The 24,844-nt window shown below is 52.5% G+C and overlaps 1 protein-coding gene across 4 annotated transcripts in view; it reads left to right on the top strand.

Annotated features, from left to right (window-relative positions):
• Positions 1–23,990, top strand: part of Mgll (monoglyceride lipase) — a 100,142-nt gene extending 76,152 nt beyond the window's left edge. For 2 of the 4 annotated variants that reach the window (XM_021646880.2, XM_021646879.1), the window contains exons 4-9: positions 2,223–2,359; positions 3,707–3,817; positions 8,323–8,406; positions 13,348–13,437; positions 18,732–18,947; positions 21,288–23,990. In XM_021646880.2, the coding sequence (XP_021502555.1) occupies positions 2,223–2,359; positions 3,707–3,817; positions 8,323–8,406; positions 13,348–13,437; positions 18,732–18,947; positions 21,288–21,413 (764 nt within the window). In that variant the 3' untranslated portion in view covers positions 21,414–23,990. The remainder of the gene's footprint in view (positions 1–2,222; positions 2,360–3,706; positions 3,818–8,322; positions 8,407–13,347; positions 13,438–18,731; positions 18,948–21,287) is intronic. The other 2 variants (XM_021646882.2, XM_021646881.2) reach the window with 1 other exon arrangement.
• Positions 23,991–24,844: the final 854 nt, after the last annotated feature.

Here is a 24,844-nt window from a genome sequence, read left to right on the forward strand (position 1 = left end):
GTGCTCAGCCTCTGCTGGCTTTTTATCCTCTCCTGCTCCCAGAAGTCAAAGAGCTAACTGACACTGAAGGGCACAGGGTCATTTAAAGGGCCAGGCACATAAAATATTTCATACTACAGTGGGTGGGTGGGCAAAAGATGGCGGCGCGGGGAGGAGCCTCACACCATGTGCCCAACTCTATGTCACTTTAATTTGTGAATTACGAGACTTTTTGCCTTAAAAATGAATGTGTGAGCTGGATGGTGGTGGTGCACATCCTCAATCTCAGCACTCGAGAGGCAGAGGCAGGCAGTTCTCTCGAGTTCGAAGTCAGCCTGGTCTACAGGGTGAGTTCCAGGACAGCAAGGGCTACACAGAGAAACCCTGTCTGGAAACCTCTCCCCGACTCCCTCAAAAAGAAAAAAAAAGCGTGAATGAATGAAGCGCATAATATCTAAGGAATGGATATAGAAAGCACAGAAAAGGCTGGGATTGGAGAACCATGACTATTGCCAGCTGCTCGGGAGGTCAAGGCAGGAAGATTACAAAGTAAGATCTGTTTAGGCTACAGGGAGAGTTCAAGGCCAGCAGTTTAGTAAGACTGCCTGGAAATAAAAACTAAGTGGCCCGGAGAGGCGGCTCAGCGATTGAGAGCCCTGCTGTGTTGCAGAGGACCCAGTTTCGATTCCCAGCACCCATGCTGGGCAGCTCTCAACTGCCCGTCACTGCAGCTCCAAGGGGGCCGGACACTGTCTTCTAGACTCCAAGGGTACCTGCATGCACATGCACACCTCCCTCCACAGAGACACAATATAATGGTCAAATCTATCATATATATTTGATTAATATATAATAATAAAATAATCAAAATAATTAAAATAAAACCCTTATAAAGATAACAAGCGCTTCTTTTCCATGCTATTAGACATTCAGGGTGAAGGTGTGGTCTCTCGTGGGGCCTTTCTCCTCAGCTTGCAGGTACCAGCTGCCTGTACTCTCAGCATAATTGTCCCTCTGTGTCTCGACATCCAAATTTCCTCTTTTTATGAGGACATCAGTCACAGCAGGTCATTTTAACTTGATCACCTTTTAAATTTTCCATCTGCAAACATAGGACTACTCTCAGAGTTAGGAACTCAGCAAGGGGAGGAAGGCATGATGGAAGCCATACCAAGTCTTCCATTATAGGGAAGACAGCAATGTCCTGGTGGTAAAGGGTAGACTCCAGGCTCTGCAAACATCCTCAGTGTTATGGAGCTGGGTACTAATGGCTGGTGTGGGGACACTTCCATGACGCACACTTATCACAAATGTAATGAGTTTTAAAGTGGGGGAGCCCTAGCCAGGCAGGGGACTTGGAAGCTTTGCTCTGAAGGTGGTAAGGCTACTGTCCAGTCACACTGACAGAAAGGCAGGCAGTTGGGCAGCTGGGAGGGTAGGGACATCAGTAGCAAATGGATCTGACTACAGCAGGGTCTTTGAGTTTGGGTCTGGACAGCCAGTTTGGTTCTGGGCTTGGTGGACCCTCCCCATTTGTGCTGTGGAAAGAGAAGTTTTGTCCCAAGATTGCAAAGTCCCTTGGAGAGGTGGCCCAGGCCTGTGAGCAGCACTGCCAGCGCCTGGCAGCCTGGTGCAGCAGCGGCCTCCTGTGCTGGCACCCTCTCTGGAAGTTGGTCCATCTTAGAGTTTCCAAAGTTTCCCCATAGCTGCCAGCAGCCGTTTCTATAGCAACCGATGCCCTTCACAAAGGGAAAAAGTGGAGAGGCCCTGAGTGGAGGAGAAAGGGGAGATGAGCTGCACAGATAGGTGACAGATTGACAAACCCAAAAGAAGAAAGGTGGGGCCTAGTTTTATTGCTGCTTTGTGGAAATTTTTGTCAAGCACCCTTGACCATATTGCTTGATTTGGTGTGTGATCCTTCTCCCGCTGCTGCGGAGAGGAGGCAAAAACTCCTGGTCAATGGCCACCAGCGAGCCAGGCACAGCTCAAAGGGGCAAGGAGCTGGGGACCCCGGGAAGGTAGCTGAGCCTCATTAAGGCTTACTCAGTGTGCCTGCCCCCTCCTCCTTCCTTGGAAAACTGCCTCCCAGGGAGGGTGTTGGCTGGTGTTCCCAGCAGTGTACCACGAGGCAAGTTCCTTAAGCCCTCTGTGATCAAAGGAGAGGCGTGGTTGGACAGGGTACAGTGTAGCAAACGTGCAGCACCCAAGAGTAACACTGAAACCCTTTTCCCATTTCTTTCCAGTCGGCCATGGGCAGAGTGAGGGAGAGAGGATGGTGGTATCGGACTTCCAAGTTTTTGTCAGAGATGTGCTGCAGCACGTGGACACCGTCCAGAAGGACTACCCTGAGGTCCCCGTCTTCCTCCTGGGCCACTCCATGGTAAGCAGGCCACAAGAGAGGAGTTCAAAGCAAGCCTGGTCCCCAGAAGGCCACCTGACTTTCTGCTCGTCTGCCCTCTGGCATCTGCCTGGGTGCAGTGTCCTCTCCACACACCCTGTCTGTGGAGTCCTTGCAACCCCAGCACTTGGGAGTTGAACTAGGTCCTGGAGTTCATCCCTCATGCTCAGGGCTGGAGGGATGGCAGGGAGAGTCAGAATCTCAGGAGACAGTCCTGAAAGCGGTCTGAGTCCCTTTTCCTTTGAGACCTCTGAGTGCCAAGAACCAACCAAGCTTAATCTCAGATGACCCGCGCGCGCGCGCGCACACACACACACACACACACACACACACACACTCACACCATCTGCAGCCTCCAGGCCATTCATCCCAGCAGGAAAGCTAGCAGAGGCCCGAGAACTGCTTAGACCCGGGACTACTCTACAGGGAGTGCCGCACTGCCTGGCTCTGGCTTTCTGGCTCTTGCCTGCCCCTGTAAGTGTTGGAGATTGCAAGCCTTGCTGTCCATTTCCTCTGGGATTCAAAGAGAGAAGACTGCCTCTGTCTCCTCCTCCTCTTCTTCCTCCTCCTCCTTTTCTTCCCTCCCCCGCCTCCTGCTCCTGCTCTATCCATGTTCACTCAATACTGGGTATTTTTCCTGGAACCTGAATTTTGGAATCATTACTGAACCAGAAAAAAAATATATATATATATATAGTGTGTGTGTGTGTGTGTGTGTGTGTGTATCCACCTATTACTATAATTGGACTTTCCCTAAAGAAAGGAAACAACTCTTATAAAGCTTGTCAGAATAGATAAATGTGGGGCTACTGGCCTTTGGGCTTGAGCCTAGAAAGCAATGTGTTGTTACATTTGTGGCCCACAAGCAGGAACCTTCTTTGTATCTGTCTGAAATGTTTGTCCTTAGAAAACCCAGAGAAGGAAAAAATGTGCAATAAAAAACTCACAGAGCCAGGCACAGTGGTTCACTCCTGTAATCTTAGCACTCAGGAGGCTGCAGCAGCAGAATTATTAGGAATCTCTGGCCAACCTGGGCTATAGAGTGATACTCTGTCTCAAAAGGAAATGAAAAAGGGAAGGGGGATGAGAGAAGGCAAGAGAAGAAAAGAGAGGAAGAAGGGAAGGGAGTGGAGAGGAAAAAAGGGGGGTAAGGGGAAAAGAAAAGGAGAAAAAGGAAGGAAAGGGAGGAAATACGGAAGGAAAGAAGGGATCTGCCAGCAGATGAAGTCTGTTTCAGGCCTGCTCTTGGGCTCTTAGCCAGCACAGAAACAGGTAAGGGAGTCGGGTCAGCTCAGAGGCTGCTGCCAATCTGTCTGTCTTGCCTTGCAGGGCGGTGCCATCTCCATCCTAGCGGCTGCAGAAAGACCAACCCACTTCTCTGGCATGGTCCTGATTTCACCCCTGGTTCTTGCCAATCCAGAATCTGCTTCAACCCTCAAGGTAGGAAAGCGTTGTGATCACTATGGGTCCTGAAGCTTCCAGAACATGATACATTCTTTTACAGCTGGAGTCTGTGTCAAAGGGCCTGAACTTCAGACACTATTATATTACAGGTTTGACGTCAGACAGCCACCAGGGCTCTCTAAGTTCTGAAGTCAGGTGTGTCTTTCCCCCAAACACAAAGGAAAAAGCCTTCCTGTTTGTGCATGTTGTATGGGCCAAAGTTAAGGGGAGGAAAGGTTACAGGCATTCTCTAGCTGGCAAAGTCACGTTTGCTGACAAATCCCACGCAAGCATGAGCTGCTGTCACAGAATGTTTGCCAGCCTCAGCAGAAAGAAAACGCTGAGTGGAGTTGGAGCTGAGAATCCTGTTCCTGGCTGCTCCATTCCACCCCTGAGCAATTCCAGCCTTGACTGACAGTTGTATCATTTTGCATTGTGGGTATAATGTGCCATGTGATTCGTGTTTGCCATTGTTGCTAGAGCTTTGACTCCCTTTGAAGGTGAACAGGGCAACGAGGCACCTAGAATTGTATCTACTCCCAAGAAAGGAGCCAAAGCCAGTAGCCCTGAGGGACCATTGACCAGTCCTGAGTGTAGGTCTGTCCTCAGGAGGCATAAGAACCCCAGAGAGAGTGGAGCACCAATAGGGTGTGCCACAAAGAGTGCCCCAGCTCTGGCAGAGGCTGCTGTGGCCTGAGCCAGCTCTCAGGATGCTTGGAGAGGGGTGAAGGTGAGGTGGTGTGTCCTGTGTCCAGGTGCACGGGGCAGCCTATACTCTCAACCAGCAAATTATGACAGGGGGGTTGTTTAAATACCAGTGTGGCCTCTTATGCCCCTAGCTCTTGGGACCCACTCGGTGGAACCCAGTATTTGTCTGCAGTCCCCAGGCAGCACATAAGGCACTGAGCACAGTGGCATCATGGAAAGATGCAAAAGGTGTGGGCTTCTCCACATCTGCCCTGGTAACTGTGATTCTGTGAGGCCAGGCCAAGTTAGCCCACGGCTCTTTCCTAAAGACAGCAAGTAAGACAGAGGTGAGAGGGGAGGGCTCTGCCACGTTCTCATGGCATCATTCTGGAGGCCTGTGTCCAGTGCATCACGGAGTCCCCAACGGTGTCAGGAGTTGCCAAGTGGGATCTGTGTCCACCCACACAGTCCCAGAGTAGGGAAGAGGCAAGACCGGTGTGCTGTGGGTGGGGACACTGAGGCTTGGGAAGAGGGAGTCTAGCCAGGATTAGCCCTAGAGTGGTGGATGTGAGCCCCAGCGGGGCTGCCCCTCACAGAGAAGAAAGTGAAGGTTTTCCCCTTAGAGAAAATCCACAGAACCTTTTAGATAAAGTGCACTATAGCAGCTGTGCTCAGAGGAGGGCCGTTGAGGTTTCCCTCTAGGGTCCCGTGGGGCTCCATTTAGGACCAGCAGCAGCCTCACTTCTGGGCTGCTGACCTTTCAGGCTTGATACTAATAGATCACCTTGTCAAATCAGGAGCCAGGGTCTCTAGGGGGACACAGGTCTCCTCTGATTAACCAAGACAAATTAGATTTCCCTTGGCCTGGTGAGGGCCAGCCTAACCCCTCGTCTGTTGCTGCCCCCCAGGCTTCGGCCTGTGTTGTCTTTGACTGGCACAGTCAAACTGTGACTCCTTGGTTCACCCGCCGGGGACACGTGGCTGCTCTCCACTTATGGCCTAGTCTTCAGACAGGCTCCCTGAAAGAGGGTCACCACATCTTTTTTTTTTTCTCCAAGTGTAATTTTAAATATTAAAGAATAATGTACAAAGTTCAAATGTCAAAAGCTAGAAAAGGGTATGGAGAACAAGCGGCCTGGGGGAGCGGGTCAGCAGCCTTGCTCTCAGAGATAGCATACAGGATACAGCTGGCATGCACACACGCCGTTTGTTCTTTCTGCAGATGGGGACTTGTTCACGGATCTTAGGGGATATCATTACGTGTTCCTTTGGTTGGGCTGCTTGTTCTCCGAGGAGTTTGGCTTTACTGTGTCATTTTTGTTGAATGCCTTGGTGATCTTTCCCTATCAGAATCTAAACAGGGTCTCCCACAGGCACAGACCCTTACTTGGTGCTCCCTATCGAGCAAACTTCAGCTTTCCACTTTCCAGTTGCTTGCTCCTGTGAGCCTCAGGTGGACCGGCTGCTTGCGGCCTCTGTGCTCCTGGAAGTGGAGGTGGAGTTCCTAGGAGGCCACTCTGAGGGATGGGGGCTTACAGCTGAAGGGTGGGGTGGAGGACAACTTCCTTCAGGATGTCCTGCAAGTAGTCCCAGAGCCACATGGATCCCTGAACTCATTTAATGGGGCATGCCACTTGGTGGTGGGCACTGGCTTCTGGTTCATGAATGTGGGACCCACGTGGTGGAATACAGCACAGGATGAGAAATTGTGTGTCCTCAGAATGCAGCCCTCAGCCAGTACCCTACCCTCAGCTGGTCCCCAGTGTACATCAGTCTTCATGTTCTGTGGGCATGTGAAGGTGACCACTTAACCCCTGGGATGGGAGGATGCCCAGTCACCAAAAGCTCACCACCATCTGCTTTTTACACCGAGGCTCTGTTCAGACAAGCTGGGATATATTTAGCCCAGGGAAGAGACTAAGGACAAAGACAGCAGTGCCCAAGCACTCTCTGCTGAGGAAGTGGTTTCACAGGGAAAACAGCAGCAGTAGAAATTTAGAGACTGAAATTGTGGAGGACAGGTCTCAGCGGCTCACCGGTGCTGGCTGCTGCCTTGAATAGTCTCATGTGTCTTCTAGGATCTCTTCTTTTTCTAGGAGCCTCAGGGAAGGCAACACTCTTGGGCAGGGCTGGGCTGTGGCTGCTGGGGGTGTCATCTGTTGGGACCATCTTCCTGCCTGAGATCCCTGGGGTCCTAAACAGGGCCTTAGGGTGCCCCGTTTCTGGGGGGCCTCTAGACAAAGTAAGGAAAGGGCAAGCTCTGTGAGACCTATCTCACAGAGGACACTGTTTTTCTTCCTCAACACCTGCAAGGACGTGACATAACTCCCAATTCGCAGGCCAGGAAATGAGGCCATTGTCTTCCTCAAGGTCAGCTTGAGCCAGTGAGCCCCTTTCACCCTAAAACATGCCCGAGGTCAGCTTCCTGTGACCAGATCCACTTCCCATCTGAACACCCCAAGGCTGTTTTTGTCACTGGACTGCAGTGGACTGGAAGGGATATGGAGTAGGGGGACTACAGGTGAAGGGCCTTGCATGAGCCAGTGGGGCAGCCACCATAAGATCTTCCCTTCAGGCCCACAGGCACCCCAAAGTCATCAGAGCATGCTCCGGGCCGCTAGAAACGCACGAGAAGTTTCTGTGGCACAACCCCACAGAGACGCATTCTCGCCCAGGACAACCTCAGGTTACCCCTAGGAGAGCCTTGCCGGATCACAGAAGGGTCCATCCTGTGGCCTCCTGAATGCAGGACAGCTTTGGGGAACCACATTAGAATGAAGGAGCAGTAATTACCTCTCACACAAGTTGTGGCAGAAGCTTAAAAATGATCAGAGGAGCTATTAAGACCTTTCGGATCAATAAAGGCATTTATGCATGTCTCTGCTGTTTACAGTGACAGGCACTGCAGTTGATTCAGAGCTGTCCCCAGGGTACGACAGGGACTCAGGGCTTCCCCCCTCCTCCAGGCCTTGCTCATCACGGGAGCAGCCACTGTTGTGGGAGAAAAGTGTTCCTGTTTATAGGGCCTACATCATGGGTTGCACAGCTTCACCCACAGTGCCAGTCATGGGTGTGCAAAGCTGCTGTCCCAGTTCTCCAAAAGTGGAGGCAGAGGGTGGTGAGTTCAAGGCTAGTCCAAGCTACCGTGTAAGTTCCTGTCTCAAAAAACAACACAGAAGTTGCAGGTCACACACACCCAGAGTCTCCACTAGGGGCGCTGCTTGCTTCTCATCCAGTTGACCAGCAAGGACCAAGGGACAAGCTCTGCTGAGGTCAGTCATGGGAAACATCCCAGGAATCCTTGAGGGGAGGGGACTTTATTGTCCCCATTTGAAAAAAATGAAGAACACACATAGGTAACACACAGATACACATGTATGAATAAGCACACATGCACACACATACATATATGCACATGTGCATGACACATAAACACAGGCATGCATACACACCCATACATATGTGTACATGCAGACACACACACACCCTGTGAAAGCAGAAAGGGTACTATCTGAGGAAGGAATGGGCTCAGCAGGAAAGGGCAGTGGGGAGCAGGAGAGAGGAGGAAATATAGGCAAAAGACGTGGTAAACATGAATGAAAAGTCTATGAAACCCAACATGTTGTGTGATGGTCATATGCTAACATACGCTAACAAAAGTTGTTTAAGAGACTTCCCCAAGGAGTCAGACCCCGACTTTACACCCAAGTTGACCAAGTTGGGTCTGACTTGCCTGTTGGGGTGGTGGGGAAGGCGGGCAGCTCACCATCTCCTCTTTGTGAGCTGGGCCCCGCGGCTGTCTTCACAACCTGCAGGATAACCTCAAGAACAAGGCCAGCCCTATTGAAAAGGCGACCACACTGACGACAATTTGGATCCCATTTGCGTTCTACCTGTGGGTGAGCACAACCCCACCCTCTGTCTCCTGGGGCAATCGGTAGCGAGGCCTGTTGCTGCGGCCGAGGCTTAGGGATATGATCACACCTGCTTCTCAGAACCGTCTGGCAACCTCGATCCCTGGCTCTTCCAGTTGTGGGATCTGCTGTGCTGCCTTCCTTCTCTGCGCCTGAGTGTTATCACTCAGCCCTGCCGTCCTTTATCCAATCAGCATCGTTCCCCTGCCTTTCTCCTCCCATCCTCCATCCCTGCCTCGTGCATGTGCTTGATGCCCTGCGTCTTGGGAACAGCTCTCTGCCCGCCTTGATTTGTTGGTGGAAGCAGCTACTTTATAAAGTACCTGTGTCTCTTTAAGCCATGATGTTGTTGTCCAGAGGTGTTCTCCCCTTCGAGTGGGCCCTGTTAGAAATGTTACCATGTGGGTTAGAAAGCTGGTGACCAGAGCTGGGTGAGCATCTGAGCCTGTCCAGCAGCAGGGGCCGAAATAGGACCCCTACGCTGCCTGCGCACTGCGGTCAGCGAGGAGCTTTCAGGCCGGGTCTGCAGGGTCCTGCCTCAGGCCAGGGAGGTCAGAGCTCTTGGAGAGGCCTGGGTATCTGTGGCCAGTGGGCTGTCAGGTCCTTGGACAACACCCACTTTGGTTTCTTTTCCTGTGGCTGTGATAAAATATCCTGACAAAAGCAACTCAAGGAAAAAGGGTTTATTCTGATCTCAGTTCCAGGCTACAGTCCATTAGTGTGGGAAAGACACAGCAGCGGGAGCTTGAGGGAGCTGGTTACACTGCATCCGTAGCCAAGAGTCAGAGAGCATCCAGGGGATGCTTGCCTGTTAGTTCTCCACAGTGCTCCCCTGCTCCATTTTAGACAGTCAGGGATCCTAAAAAGGGAACGGCCCCACCGGCAGTAGGCGGGTCTTCCCTCCCCAAGTCTAACAACCAAGACACCCCCAGGGGCCCAGCTCACAGGTAATTGTAGACCCTGTCAAATTGACAGCTAACTCTATCACTGCACTGCACATGCGAACCCCTCTTTCAGAGTTTTCCCTTCCATGGCTGTCCAGGAATGGGGCATCTGCCCTGAGCATCGCCAGTCTCTCTCCAGGGTTGGCTGGTACCCAGCTCTCCCACAGCCACCAGTGCACTGAGACCCTTCTGTTTTCTGGGTGGCATCCTGTGGGGCAGACCCTGACAAAAGGCTGCATCCCTGCAGGCGATGGCCCTCATCCATGTCTGTGAGTGGGCAGCCAGTCCTGTTGCTAGGACACCAGCATCTTCATCTACACAGCCAGCACTGGACATTCATTGTTAGGAGGTGGTGCTTAGCAGAACACCACCCCTCAATCCTGGGGGCTAGCACAGTAACTCCATGGGGCAGGAGCTACTGCATTCGAGCCTGGCTACTATGGCACCAGTTCCCACATCCATGCCAAGGTCCAGTGTGTTCCTACCACACCTTCCCACTGGGCCTCCATTGGAAAAGGAGGTGAGGCCACATCCCACTGTTCATCTCAGGTGGGGGTGGGGCGCAGTCTGTTTTGAAAAGCAGCATATCTTGGGGAGTAGTGACTTCTCCCTCAACCCCCCAGTTTTCTTCAAAAGCTTCCTTTAGCTGCCCAAGTGTTCCTCCTTAATGGCGAGAGGATAGAGTTGTTTTCACAGTACTTCTCCCCTGGAGGCAGATTCCCTGACACCAAGGCCCCTCCTCTGTAACTCCAGCCACCCAGTCCTTATCTCCATCTTGAACCTCAGTGTCTGCTTGAGAGCCTTGGGCGGAGGCCTCAGCACCTTGGGGCATCAATGCTTTGTCTCGGGAGGAGCCAGCAGCATGTTGGTTTGTCTCTGTGCAATGAGCAATCCTGAACAGGACTTCCGTGCCCAGAGTCACATGAATGGGATGGCACACAGCATGAGAGGGATCTGGTGGTGGCTCTGTTGAAATGGAAAAGGCACTGAGTGCTCTTCTGTTGCAGGGCCAGTGCTGAGGCAGTCTCTGCTTCTCTGTTTTGCTGTCCCTCTTCACTGACCCCCATCTCACTGTCCCCCATGAATGCAGCTAAGAGCACCTGTACCAAAAACTGTCAACCATGGCATCCACAAAGGCTCCCTGTGGTGACCCAGTTGAGATCAACTGATCTATCAATTGATTGATCCATTCTGCTGGAAGGGTTTTGCGGTGGGTAGCTTAGATGTTCCCTGGCTGTGGCTGTGGCATTGAGGGTGGGCAAAGAGTCATCTGGATCAGGCAGAAGGGGACAGTGCCTAGGATAGTGGTATAAATAAACCTGTCCTCCTGTGGCCTGGGACCTTGCTGCAGCCTCTGATCAGGGATGCAACTCTGCCATTGGACTGCCGTGCTGCTCAAGGAGGCTGTCCTTGTATTTGATTGTGAATTATTTTGCTCTCCGAGGTCTGCTTGCTGTCCTTTACAAGCAGACACTCACGTATACCCACACGATGTTTGTAACCTTGCCTAAGAAATCATTCCTGATTGGCTGAATAAAAGACCTACACCTGGGAAGGGCAGAAACACAGGTTCGAGGGCTTTGGGGACAGAGGGATCACAGGAAAGAGACAGGTACGGGATGAAAAAGAAAGAACAGGGTCACCATGGGATGACAGGTAAAGAATCACGTGGACCAGGAGGAAATTCTGCATGGGGAGAATTGGCCCAGATGAAGAACATATGCAAGTATTTGGGGATTATGGATGGGAAGCAGCCCAGATAGAAATGATTAAAGCAGATGGCATAGGACGGGCTGGGAGATAACGAGATAGCTTAGGTGGGAATATCGCCCAGCCCCAGGTAAAATAGGCTATTCTAAACTCAGGTGTCTGTGTCTTTTATTATGATAGCGGGTTAGATAACACTGCCCCCAATATTACAGGTTTTAACAATGAACTTTTAGCCCATTTATATTTTCTTCCAACAGAGGCTATGGCAATGGCCAGCCCCTTTGCTGCAGTCTGAGTCCAGTGACGGCCACGGGGCTGCAGCCCACAGCTTCTTTGCACCTTGCTTGCTGTTTCTCCTTCATCCTTAGATTTTGTAGCTTCTGAAAGCACAGCTCCTAACTCCGGAACTCAGGCTCTCAAGAAATCCCTCACTTCTTGGATTTTACAAACACTTCCCCCAAGTGTTTGTCAGCACTCCCAGATCCCAAGCCTTTCCCGTGCTGCATGTGTGCTGAGCTGCTGCCTAAAAGCTAGCTCTTACACACACACACACACACACACACACACACACTAGCTCTTACACACACACACACACACACACACACACACACACGCACGCACACACGCACGCACACACCAGACAGAGACTCACACAAGTACACTAGCACACACACACATACATGCACACTCATACACAACTCGTACACCCCAGGTGGCTTCACAGAGGGTAACGTGTTGGCCCCCCACATATTGTGTTCAGATGGAGTTCTCTTGTGTCTGCACTGGGCTGTCCAGCATTGAGCTCAGGGCTCTGGCACTTGAGTTAGTAACAGCAGTAACCATCACCTTTATTTGCCTGGTGCCAGCATGCATTCAAAATGCTAGCTAAGGTGTTCCCCCGAGGTAGGAGTTGCTGACGGTGCCCTCTGGGGACAAGCAGATGATGACATGGTGCTCAGAGTACATTCCATACAACATCCCTTAGGGGAAAGCAGGCCTTACTCTACCTGGTCCTTGTTGGAGGACTGTGAGTACAGAAGAGGCAGGTGGGTGGAGGTGCCTGGCTAGGCCCAGCTACAGCATCATCTAGAGAACATCAGTGGCTGCTATGTTCATCAGAAGGAAAACAAGAGTTTCGGACACTAACATAGAGAGAGGTGGGCATAGAAAGGGAGGGACAGACAGTCCAGGCCCCAGGACATAAAGGACAGATGTGTCTTCACCCAGGCCTGATGACCACAAGAAAGCCAAGCTTCCATTGTCCCAGTATCTCAAGGTCCCAATAAAAAGTGTTTACAAATGCTGGATGAAGATTAAGCCCTACTCACAGGATCCAGTTAACATCAAAAGGCAGGGCTACCTAGCACAGAGGCCCACCTAGAAAGAGGCTACCTAACACAGAGGCCCCACGTACCACAAACAATTCACCTACCATCAAGAGACCAATCTGTGCGCCAAGAGCCCTCCACACTTCCTCAGAACTTACCCTTCGCCAGCTCCCATGGTTCTAATTTCAGCATTTCACAGCTCACTTTTGAAATAGCTTCTTTCGCCCCAAGTGTCTGCACTCACTGCAGACATGATATTAAACAGCCTCTCTCAGAAGGCAGATGTGCAAGATTGGGTCTTCTGCCTTCCTGGGGATATGTGAGATCCAAATGGGGGTGCTGGGCTGAGACCCAAATCAGGTCTAGGCCTGTGTGGTGGTATCCTGAGCCTTTTCACAGAGAATAACTAACCTTCGCAGTGGGCCTTCTGGGGACATGACAGGGTCCCCACTGGCAGCTGTGCCTACAGAGCTCAGCACTGAGGTCCCAGCCTGCGTTCCTGGCTCACGGAGCTGGGAATCAGACACAGAGCTCCTTCTCTCCACTCAGGACTTCCTGTTCAGGCTGGTGACGGTTTCTTTTCCATGTTGTGGTAGAACACAACCTGCAAATGATTCCCTCTGATCCAAGCTGCCCACTTCCCTCGCTCGCTCGCTGGCGGCCAATCCAGTGATTCTGACTGTGCTGTGTAGTCTTGGGGAAGGGGCACATCCAGGGGCTTTACCAGTGGCCCTCAAAAGTAATTCGCCCTTACACCTGGTGTATGCTTGTATCGGAGCAGAATCCACAGCAAGGAGACAGACCTGGCGGTCGTACCAGCAGGAGCGGCTGAGCGCCAAGGCTGCTGCGCTCAGCTTGGGTGTCCGCTCCTTGCCCAGGCTCTACTCTAGCCCTCCAGCATGGATGGCTTGCACTCATGACTCTGATGTTGCCTCCCTGCCCAGGTCCTTGCTGCCAAAGTGCTCAATCTTGTCCTGCCAAACATGTCCTTGGGGCGCATCGACTCAAGCGTGCTGTCTCGGAACAAGTCAGAGGTGAGTGTGGGTAGATAAAGGGGTGTTTCCTGCTCTTGTAGAGGACCCCACTTAGGTTCCCAGGACCCCCACACACACACACACATACACCGTTGGCTTACAAACTACCTATAATTCCAATGCCAGGGGATTGACACTGTCTTCTGGCCTCTACAAATACCCACACATGTGATGTGTACCTAAATATGAAAAATAAACTTTGGGATTTAAGCACAAGAGGGCATTTATTGGTAACAGGAAATAAAGGCTTCAGACACAGTTGGATCAGGGATCTAAATCTCTGTAAGAACCTTCCCTTTATCTGTCTCTCCCAGACCAGCTCCCCGGCTTGGCTTCCCCACCCAGGCTGTCCCCAAGAAAAGGCAAAGGAGCCACTAGCCTCGATACAACACAGTGCTGCTCCCTTAGATGCCCCAGGCTAGCTCTGATTGTCAGGTGTGTAAAGCCCGGAGGATCTGTAGGAAGTGGGTGGGGCTAGCCCCACCTAGACTGTGGGCTGAGAGAAAAGAAGGCAGGTGCCTGGATCACAGTGGCAGGAAGGACAGACCCCTGCTATAGGTGCACAAACAGTGCCTACAGTGAGAAGACCTGCCTGCGGTTCCCATTGCTGGGCTAGCCTGCGAACTTGCTGGGAGTTCCCACTGGCGATTAAGCCTGAAAACCTGAAGGCTTGAAGGAGCAACCCTGAGATGTGGAAAGGCACTAGAATTACCCTGACAACTAAGCAAATTTGGTTTGCTGACTCTTCTGCCTCAGTTTCCTTCCTTGTCGTGGAAGCTTGAAAGAGTGAATCACAGGCTCCCAAGGACCCGGTTCCCCTGCCGGAGACTCCTGACAACCCAGTGGTCTAGCCTGCTTTCCTGGGCAGTCAGTCTGGTCTCCTGCTCAGGTTCCACCCAGGGACGCATGTGGGAGCAAGGGCTGAAAATGCCTTTATCATCATGCAAGGGGGTGGAGAGCCCAGCCTGTGGGGCCAGCTGCATAAGAGAGGTGAGAGGCTGGGGTGTAGCCTAGCATTCAGAGCTCATCTGCCTGCAGGAAACCCTGGGTTCTGCCACACACCCCTCCCCACCAAGAAGAAAATTCAGGTGGGAAAGGGGCAGGGGGAGGGCATTCCAGGAAGCCTAAGGGCCTCAGATGCGAGGACCTTGCGCACCTTCCCTTAAGCTTTTACCACAGCTTTATTCTAAAACCTGGGGTGCTTCTCAAGCCCACATTCTGAGGCCAAACTTGGTTGCAGGTGATGGGGGGTGTGGGGTGCGCAGCTGCGTGGCTCTCAGTCTTTCTGAATGTCTGAACACAGATCCAGAAAGGCCAAAGGCAGCCAACAGAAGTTGGATTTGGGTCTGGGCAAGCTCAACCTAGCTGCCCCTAGGAGGAAAGTGAGGCTCAGAGAGAGTCAGTGATGAGTGTTGCAGGATAGGGCAGAACCAGGAGATGAATTTGTTTGATCAGCCAGTCTGTGCTTGGGCCGGTGCCTCCTTCCAGCTCCTATATAGATGTCAAAACCTGTTCCATTTGCTGTGCTAGGCCACAGCTCACTCTGGGTGCCTTTGCTCTGTGATAGTGACAAGTTCCATGGGAGGCAGGGACTCCTTGACCTGCGTGCATCTCAAATAATGGGTCCAATTTGGGTGGGTGCTGCTAGCTGGCTCGTGAGCCCAAAAGAGACGGGCGAACAGGAACTTGCCTTAGAAATCTGCACCAAATAGTCAGGTTGTCTGTCTTAGTGCACAGAAGGCAAAGAGAAAGGAAGGAAAATCGAGATTATTCCAGGCCCTCTCTTGAAAGAACAGCAAAGCACTTCTGATGTCTCATGGAGAATGAAGGGTGCGGTGAAGGGCAGCTCACAGGTCTCACGGCTCCCATCTGCCACCCAGAGAGCTGAAGGTGTTTCCCTGCTGGGGACACAGAACTGGAGGTGCTGGGCAGCCTGGAGATCTCTGCCTTCAGGTGGGTGCGAGAGCCACACACCCCCAATTCCTCAGTAGGGTCTCTGCCTCCCTGCTGCCTTTGAACCTGCACTGAGTGTTAAAAATAGCCATTCCACCCACCCAAGGGAATGGTGAGAAGAGGCGCCACCCAGCAGCACCCGCAGGAGTCCTAAGGTTCCTCTTTAGATGGCCCATTTCCCATGGAGCCCAACAGCTAGGAAAACCTCAAAACACCAAGCCAAGTGCTCCCGTAACTGTCCAACGCAGGATGGTGGAGGACGGAGCAAAGGATGTTGCAGCCAGGCGCTAGCAGATAGCACAGGGTAAAGGCCAGAAGGCAGGTTCTGGGGAAGCGGGTGGCTCTCTGTTGACAACACCGTTAGCACCACTTCACAACGGCCACCCTGAGTCTTGTTCTCTGTGGTGCTTCCTGAAGCTATTTCCACACCTTCCCTGAGTCAGTTTTTGAAAGCTTGGACCAGAAAGAAGGCAAACCACTCACCCAAACAGCACACTTAGTGAAGTCAGGATTGAGCCCAGGTTCATCTCAGGCCAAATGCACTTGACAGTCACACACTAGGAACAAAAATGTAGCCATCAACGCATGCGCGCGCGCGCACACACACACACGCGCGCGCGCACACACACACACAGCTCTTAAAATCACTGTGAGCCACATGCAGCCATGAGAGATACATAGACATTGCATGTGCCCATTACCCTGCTTCCCTCACAGGAAGGAAGATGCCTAGCCAGGTGTTGACTCTACATGGTTACAGTCACTCCTGCCCATATTCATGCCATCCTTAGCCTTGACAGCCATAAACCTCTCCAAAATGCTAGCCAGGACATTCCTGGAGCCCTGACTTCCACCCTTAGAGCCACAGAGAGAGAAAAAGAGCCCACAGTGACCTAATCAAAGGATTTGGGGCCTCCCTCAGTTTTGCCAAATGGCACATATCTCCTTCCCCCCCCCTTTTTTTTTTTACTTAGTTCCCTTCTGTGCCTCCCTCCCTTCTGTCCCAGCTATAATTCTATGATCTGCCCTCATTTAAGGGTGCCGTGCCTTCTCAGAGTCCAGGCACCCTTTCTATTGCTAAGCACTTCTGGGGGTGACCCTTGCCTTAGAAATGTTTCTCACTCCTTAGAGAATAAGGCAAGCCCTTGACCCAAAGCATACAGACCGCTTCTTAACTAGCTTCTTGTTGGCACCACTGTGCTCCTTGCCCAGAAGATGCCAGAGTGTAAACAAAGTCTGTGTGACCAGGAAATAGAAACAAAGACAGGAGCAGGAAGTGGCTGGGGCCATGAAGCAGTTAAACCCAGGAGTAGACTCCTCAGGGACCTAGCATATTGGGACACTCCAGGGGAGCAGGATGAAGCCTCTGCGAGGATATGAATAGCAGACCCAGTACAGCAGGGGGCCTGGAGCCCACAAGGTCGTCATCCCCAGAGCCTGGGAGAGACAGGCATAGATGCAGCATGAACAGATCCAGAAGCAGCAGTCTGGCAGGAAGGAGCTGGTCCTCTCCTCTGGCCCATGCCTTCTCGGAGTCCAGGCACCCTTTCTATTGCTAAGCACTTCTAGGGGTGACCCTTGCCTTAGTAATGTTTCTCACTCCTTAGAGAATAAAGCAAGCCCTTGACCCAAAGCATACAGACAGCTTCTTTACTAGCTTCTTATTGGCCAGGATGTGGCCACATGACCACACCTACCTGTAAAGGAGGCTGAGATGTGTACTCTTTATCTGGAAGTTTCTGTACCCTGCCCAATACCAAGAGCTCTCACAAGGAGAACAGGAAAGAGTTGTGGTCCTAATGCCCATGGGCCACTAGACTTGTCAGTGCCTCAGTTTCCTCTCCAGTTTCAGAGGGGTAAGAAGAGCCTTGCATTCGTGTGGGGCACTGTATCTGTGCCATCTGCAGGAGCTCAGATGGCAACTGTTGTTTTGCTACACAGTGGAGCCCTGAATGGTACCTCCAGCACCAGGATATGCCCAAGGCATGTTTCTGATAGGTGGCACAACTGTTGCTGCCACTCTTCCTATTGCCATCAAGACTTGACCAACCCTAAGCCTAGAACTCAATGGTGGTCTCAATACCTCTCATCTAGGGCTCCCTAGAGACTGAAAAACCTATGGTGGCCTAGGTGTATGGCCAGCTCTCTCCACACTGCCCTGCGCTGCTCTCTCAGACTCACGTTCTCTCTTACTCTGATGAACAGATGGCCTGGCTCTGTGGGGTTCTCGCCAGCTCAGCTGCAAGAAGTGTCTAATCCGTCTCGTGCAGCTCATCACAAATGGTCAGCTTGGCGAGGCTCAGTCCCCGGCCAGCATGGGAAGGAATCCAGGATGTCAGGGTGACTGCAGGACAGCCTGTCCCTTCTTACATGGGTCTGGAATTCTGGCCAGGCCTTTGAATGGGTGGCAGCAGAAATGGGAGAACTTAGGTCCAGGCTCAGAGATCCCTTACCTAACAGGTCCAGCAGCCCTCACTTCCCCTCGCCTTGGGCTTGCCATCTGGTTGTCCCAAACCTGCAGAGTCTAGCTGCACAGAGAAAAGTAAGCCCCTGGGCCGTCACGGCTTCACACCTGCTCTTGGGAGCCTAAGAGACTTGTAGAGGAGAAGGGCTTCCTACCCCATCTTGTCAATCACCCCGCATAGACAGAGTTGGGGATGAGATGAGGATGCAAGAAAACCCACCATTCCATTAATACTCAGTGCCCTCAGAGCCACTCTTGAGCCAAATAAACCAAGTAGATAACATGGTGCTTTTGTGATTTGTTTCATATTTATTTTTTGAAACAAGGTCAGTCTGGCCTTGAACTCAAGCTCCTCCTGCTTTGACCTCCCACCATGCATGGCTATGTTGCTGTTCATATTTGTAAAAACCCAACTTAGTATTGGAAATTTCCTACAGGCCCTTATGTAGGCACCTAGCCCTCCATATCCTTGGACTCCACATGGGAGATTCCAAACAGCCATTTCTTATCTGTTCTGCACAGCCCAGCATTCCTGTAGCACTGACCTTGGCCTACATCTGACAAGCATCTAGAGATGACTGAAGCACAGGGAAGGGTGTGTGGGTTCTACTCAGGCAATGTATCAAGCTATGCGAGGTACCTGAGCACCTCAGACTTTGGGGGTCCCGGACCTGCTCCCCAATGTATGCCGAGCCAGAGCTGCATGAGGCATGCTGGGAGGTCTAAGTGCTGAAGTTCAGAGCACAGTTCAGACCCACGTTCTCGGGGGATTGGCGGGAGGGGGGTGTTGCTGAACACACCGCCGGTCACCACAACCCTTGGGCAGGCAAAAGATCCTCTTGGGAGCCCACAAGCTGACAGATTCTCCTCCTCTCAGGTTGATCAGTACGACTCCGACCCACTCATCTGCCGCGCAGGGGTGAAGGTGTGCTTTGGCATACAGCTGATGAATGCTGTCTCAAGGGTGGAGCGCGCGATGCCCAAGCTGACACTGCCATTCCTGCTGCTGCAGGGTTCGGCTGATCGGCTGTGTGACAGCAAAGGTGCCTACCTGCTCATGGAATCATCCAGGAGTCAGGACAAGACACTCAAGGTGAGGAAGAGGAGACCATGTCCCAAGGAGTCTTGGAGGGACCAGACCAGACTGGCAGGGGAAAAGTGTTGAGGGGCTAGAGGCAAATGAGCATGGGTCCCCAGCTCATCGTTTCACAAGAATGAACCTCTACTGAGGAAGAGAATAATTAATCTGATGGTATGGGCGAGGAAAATAAAAGCCTGCCGCTGGGCACAGGAGACAGGGTCTTATGCAAACTGCTGGGGTGGGCAGTGCACCTGCCACAGCTCAGGCCACGAAACAGAGAGTGCAGGTTCTGGGGTACTCGGATGAGTCAGGTCTCTGAGGTTATCTGCAGGGCTTGGCAGCGTGGTGGGGACAGGCCACAACCTGATGTTCTTTGTTTGACACAAAGAACAATCATACCACCCAGTGGCCTTTAAGACATAAGGTGTTTGAGATCAGCATTTCATTTGTCCCACTGAACTAGGAGGTGAGGCCCTGCTGGGCACCAGTCAGGCAGTATGTACCCCTGAAACTGAAGCATACACACCCAATCTCCTACATCGTTAGGCTCCTGGACTGGGCAGGTGACAGGGGTGTCACAGAATCTGCCCTACATCCTCACTGTGGCATGAAGACAGCTAGATGGCTGTAAACAGTGGTGGAGTTGGAATCTGAACTGGGATCCTCGGGCTTGAGTCTGTAGTCTCCCCCAGCCCTGCACCACCTGGCAGAGACTCGGTACCTTTGCAAATCGTCAAGGGCTTGGCTGTGGCGCTGCACAGTAGTGGCACTCTTGCCTCACTCAGGGACCCCTGGGACCCAGCCCAGCTCCAAGCTCACAAGGAGAATTAGCTTTTCACTTACTCAGCAGTCACCCACTGCATCTGCCACTCCTGTTTATTGGGTTCTGACTTTGTAGAGGTCTTGAGGACAGCCTGACAATGGCTCATGCTCCCCTGGAACCTGCAGCCCAGTGGGTGAGCAAAGAGAAGATGGATGCTTAGAATGGCTGTGGTCGTGGGTCAGGGGCTGCAGGATATAGGGATGCCAGGGCACTTCCCTCCCATGGAGCGAGCAATCCAAGAACCGACAGGGAGAGTAGCCATGGTAGAACATTCCAGACCAAGGGAAACTTGGCTAGGGGGCCTTTGGTCTTGGCACAGGGAGCAGATGTGAGAACAAGGCCAGCCCAGGGGGAGGAGGCCATGAGAAACACTGTTCACAGCCAAGCTGTGGAAACAAGCATGTCACCTTCGGACAGAGACACCTGTGCCTATTGGATCACAATCCCACCTAAAGGGTGAGCCCCCGCTCCCCATGCAGGCTTTGGGAGGATGTATCAAAAAGCAAAACGAGCCAGGCTCAGAAAGCCGGAAGTGGCATGCTGTTACAGACATGTGTGAACCTACACTGTAAACACTCAAATGATGTTTCCCAAGGCTGGGAGAGGGAGGAGGGACAGACAGGAGGAAGGATAGGTCGGGTGCAGATGCACTTAGGTGACTATGTCCTGTTTGCCTGGTGCTGTGTTGAGTGCCCTTAGCACAGAGGACTCATTGGCCAGGAGTGATGGATATGCTGATGGCTCTACACAGCATTGAAAGATGCTCCTGGGGTTCAGGTCTGTAAAAGCAAGGGGGCTGCAGAGGCCCTCTGAGATGGGTGACCCCCACAGACATCAGAGAGAAATCCTAAGGCAACTGGCAAGTTGGTAGGTCTCACCTCTGGAGGAGGGCTGACCACAGGGGCATCCTGGTCAGCCATGTAGTACGGTGGTTACTAGCCTTCTGGGACTGTAAGAGGCACCAGCAAGAGAGAGAGCTGACCAGGACAGGACAGGGACACAGTGTGTTTGAGGGCCACTGGTCTGCCTCTGGACAGTGCTGGAAAGGCCAGAGACATCCAAGCATCAAGTGTCTCTGGGTATGGCAAGTGAGATCCCTAGACACCTTTCCAAGGGCCACTGCTATGGGGGAGGGGGTGCTGACCTGGGAGGGGGTGATAGAAGGTTGGGGGTGAAGATGGACAGTGCTTCCTGTTAGAAACGGTCTGAGATCAAAGCTGCACCAGCAGCTGGAGAGCCCTGGGAATATTAGGGAATGTCCAGACTGTTGCAAAATTGTAATTGATGACTAGAAGGTGCTGGCTAGAGCAGGGCAGAGCTGATACATACTATTTTCTCATACCTGCCCAGGAGCCCGAGGTGGGACTGTGGTTTAGGGCGTTTAAGGCTAGCCTAAGGGACATGGAAATATTCTACCTGAAAGCAAGGTCGGGGAACATTGGGAATAACTGCAGAATGAGCTCCTAAGTGTGCTCTGTCCCCTGCCTGTCTTCATGCCGGTTCTAACTCCCTTCCTCTCCTGATTGCAGATGTACGAAGGTGCCTACCACGTTCTCCACAAGGAGCTTCCAGAAGTGACCAACTCTGTCCTCCATGAAATAAATACATGGGTCTCTCACAGGATAGCCGTGGCAGGAGCTGGGTGTCCACCCTGAGCGTGCTGGTCAGGCAACCAGCTCGTGGTCTGGGGGAAGCAGGCAGAGGAAGGGCAGTGCTGGCTGGCTCAAAAAAAAAAAAAAAAAATCACAAATTGGAAGAAACCCTAGTACAATTTACTTTGAGGAAGAAGAAAAAAAGATAATTTGTCGATTATATGGCTACTGGCCACTGATCTACCACCTTAAGGGGTAGGCACTTTGTGAAAGAAGGAGGGTATTTTTCACACAGAGACTGTGTTGAGATGTCCTTTGAATTAAAAAAAAAAAATGGAGCATCTGCCCACCTCTCCCAGCTCCTGTGGGGTTCAGGGACTCGCTCGCAGTCCCATGTCCCAGCCTGCAATAATCAGAGGTCTCTTTCCTCCTATCCCAAGTCCTCTCTGACTGGCTGTTCTCTGGCATGTGATGAGGTATCCCGTGTCCCCAAAGCTAGCTCCTTAGCAGGCTCACATGCCCCTCCAGGGCACTTCCTCAAAATGGGCAGCCACTCTATGACCTGGTCAGGAACTTCTCAGATGGAAGCCAGGCTGGGGGAAGGGAGGGTGGCCCTGCATAGCTCTTCTCCCCACCCAGCTCTTCCTCCTGCTGGGGGTTTGTTCATTCACAGCATGATGTATGTATTTAGAAAGGCACCTTTTCTTGGGTCAACTAAGTACTCCATGCTGAGGAAGGTGGCTTCAGAGATCATTGTTTAATATATATGGTATATTCTAAAGTAAAGATTATATGGGTGGGTGGGAGGGCAGATGGCGCCTGGACAGCTCTGGAAGAGCTGGTACCCACACACAGGGCCAGTCTGCCAAGGGCCCCGGCCCCCTATCTGAGGACTAGCTGGCTCTCCTTGTAGAGAAGTCACGGGATGAAGAACTGTGGCCTGGGCCGTCCTTCTGTCCAGAGCCACTAGGAGTTGCTTGCCAGTAGCACAGCTACCTCTGGCGGCAGGCGAGACCCCGTGGTGCTGGCTGCCTGCCCAGAGCAGCACAGAGTACTCAATGACTACCCGCAGACATGGACCACAGCTGTCCGCAACACGTTCCAGACTGCAGCAGGATGGCCAGGCCAGGCCTCACAGAGGCCACCCTGGGGCAGTGAAGTCCGAGCCCCCTGTCCTCTCAGGTGCCCGCTGAGGCCTGCCCCAGGCCTCACTTAGCGCCAGCAATAACTGGGGCTCACTGCCCTCTTGGAGCACTTTCATCTTTACAGAGGGGCTTGCAGTTACCTCAGGAGTCTTGTTAGTGCACATAGGACCCTGGGAAGGAGAGGCTGTGTGGGCCCTTGATCCTCCAGGAAGATGGAATCCAGGGCCCTATGGTCTTGGAGGAGGCACCTGCCAACAGAGGCCCTGTTCTTTCTGGAGTTTATTCTAGGTCCTGGGGAGGGCCCTCTGTCCTCTCCAGTGGCCCTGAACCATGTATGGCAGTCAGAAGCCAGCCACCTACTACAGGTCATAGGGTCACTGTGCTCCTCAGCAGGGCCCAAACACTGCATGCAGGGAAGGACCCAGGAGCTGTCCAGAGCCCCCTCTTGGCTCCACTTGTCTTTAGAAAATGAAGACATAAAGTGCTAAGAGGGGCAGCCAGCACTCCTGCTGCTCAGGGAGCCCTGGGCAGCAGGCAGGCATGGGGTATTCCTGCTCTCCATCAAGAAAACAAAGGACCCACTCCAGACTACTGTGCCCCTGCGCCCAGATCCGGCACGCTCACCAGGAGCCACCAGGGCTGCTCCCAAAAGCACATGCTGACAACGCCACTTTTCCAAACCAAATGTCAGCACCTGGGCTGGCTGCTTTTGTGCATGACTTCCTTTAGAGATGCATTTGTATCTGGTTAAAGAATCACTAACACTAAAAGGGGGAGAAATTATCTGAAATGGAACCTGGAAGAGGGGACAGGGGCATGAAGGCCTCATGTCCCTGCAGGACAAAATCAGGACCAGCACAGAGCCCTGCCCTGTGCACTCCTCCCTTGGCACTGGAGGAGGCCTGACTAGCGGGGCATCACAGTCACTCCATCACCAGGATGCAGAGGAATTGGCATGTGCAAAGAAGGTTGGGACACACAAGGCTTGGCCTGAAGAAGGTGGCAGGCAGCAAGGGGCCACTGAGAGCCCTCCCCGGTAAAGGAAGTGAAAACCAGAACCAAGCACTTGTAAGAACTTAGAGCCTCCTCCGACAAGGATGGACTTAGTGCCTGAGAAGCTTTTTAGGAAAGGGTGCCACCTGCAGGTAGTGGGGTATCTCAACCACAAAGCCCGGTTCCTCCTCAGAGATGGGGGAACAGCCTCCTTCCACCATGGCCCCTTCCACTTCTGGGCGTCTTGCGGACCACCACGAGAGCAGGGGATGCTCTAACTCCACAGGGCTCACATCCTGCCTCTAGGCCACCTCACACTTCCCTTTCTCTCCTGACTGCTGATGTAACTTTCTAAGGCTCACAGTGGCTCACTGATTTGTTACTGTCACCTGCCCAGTCACTCCCCAGGTATACTAGTGGGGAGCCTGTATCTCGGCTTATAACTACTAAAGAAACCGGTGTGCGCTACAGCTCACCATAATAAACCACGTGCTTTTGGAGAGCCCCGTGTCTGCCTGCCTGGCCTTTCTTCCTGTGCGTCGGCCCCCTCGCTAAGAGAGCCACAGGCCTGTGCTGGAAGCAGTACAGAGTCGTGTGCCAGTCATCCAACGTGAACTCGGCAGCCCTTCCAGGGCCAACTGCCAGTTGGACACGTGGATTTTCTCTTCTCCCATCCATTCTTGGGGAGGTCATGCTACAGCATAGATTGATTCCCTTGGGTCCTGTTCCTCTCCCCAACCCCCCAGTGTTCAGGCAGCTCAATTGCTTGCTTCCTCTGTGGCTGTCATGTTGGGTGCCCAGTATGGCCAGACCCCGTTTTCACCCACGCCTGCTTCCTGGCTGTGGGTAGACCCAAGCATCTGTTGCTGGTGTGCTCCTCACAATCTTCCTAACCTAAGAGCTCTGCTTTCAGGGTGTCCCCCAAATCAGCCTGGCCCACTTTCACTATAACCAAATGCCAGCACCTGGGTCGGCTGCTTTTGTGCACAGCTTTGCTTAGAGATGCATTTGTATCTGGTTAAAGAATCACCAGCACTAAAAAGAGGAAAGTGATCTGAACTTGGGACAGGGAGCCAGGACATGAATGCATTGTGTCCCTGCATGACAGCACCAGGCCTAGGGAACAGCAGCTCTGTCAGGGGTCCCTGCCAGGTCAGGGTCCCTGTGAGGTCTCGCCTATGCCAAGCCCTCTTGTGGGCCCAGCTCACTAAATGCCAAGGTCCCTACTGTGGTGGTTTCTGAGCAGTGACCTCCATCACTGACAGCCCCCCCCATGTCCCACCCCTGCTTTCTTTCTCCCAGATGCCATTGGGTATGATACAATATTTGTCCTGTAGGCGGCCCTCTGTCCCTTAC

The sequence above is a fragment of the Meriones unguiculatus genome, chromosome 5 (assembly GCF_030254825.1).
Source record: "Meriones unguiculatus strain TT.TT164.6M chromosome 5, Bangor_MerUng_6.1, whole genome shotgun sequence".
Lineage (NCBI taxonomy): Eukaryota > Metazoa > Chordata > Mammalia > Rodentia > Muridae > Meriones > Meriones unguiculatus.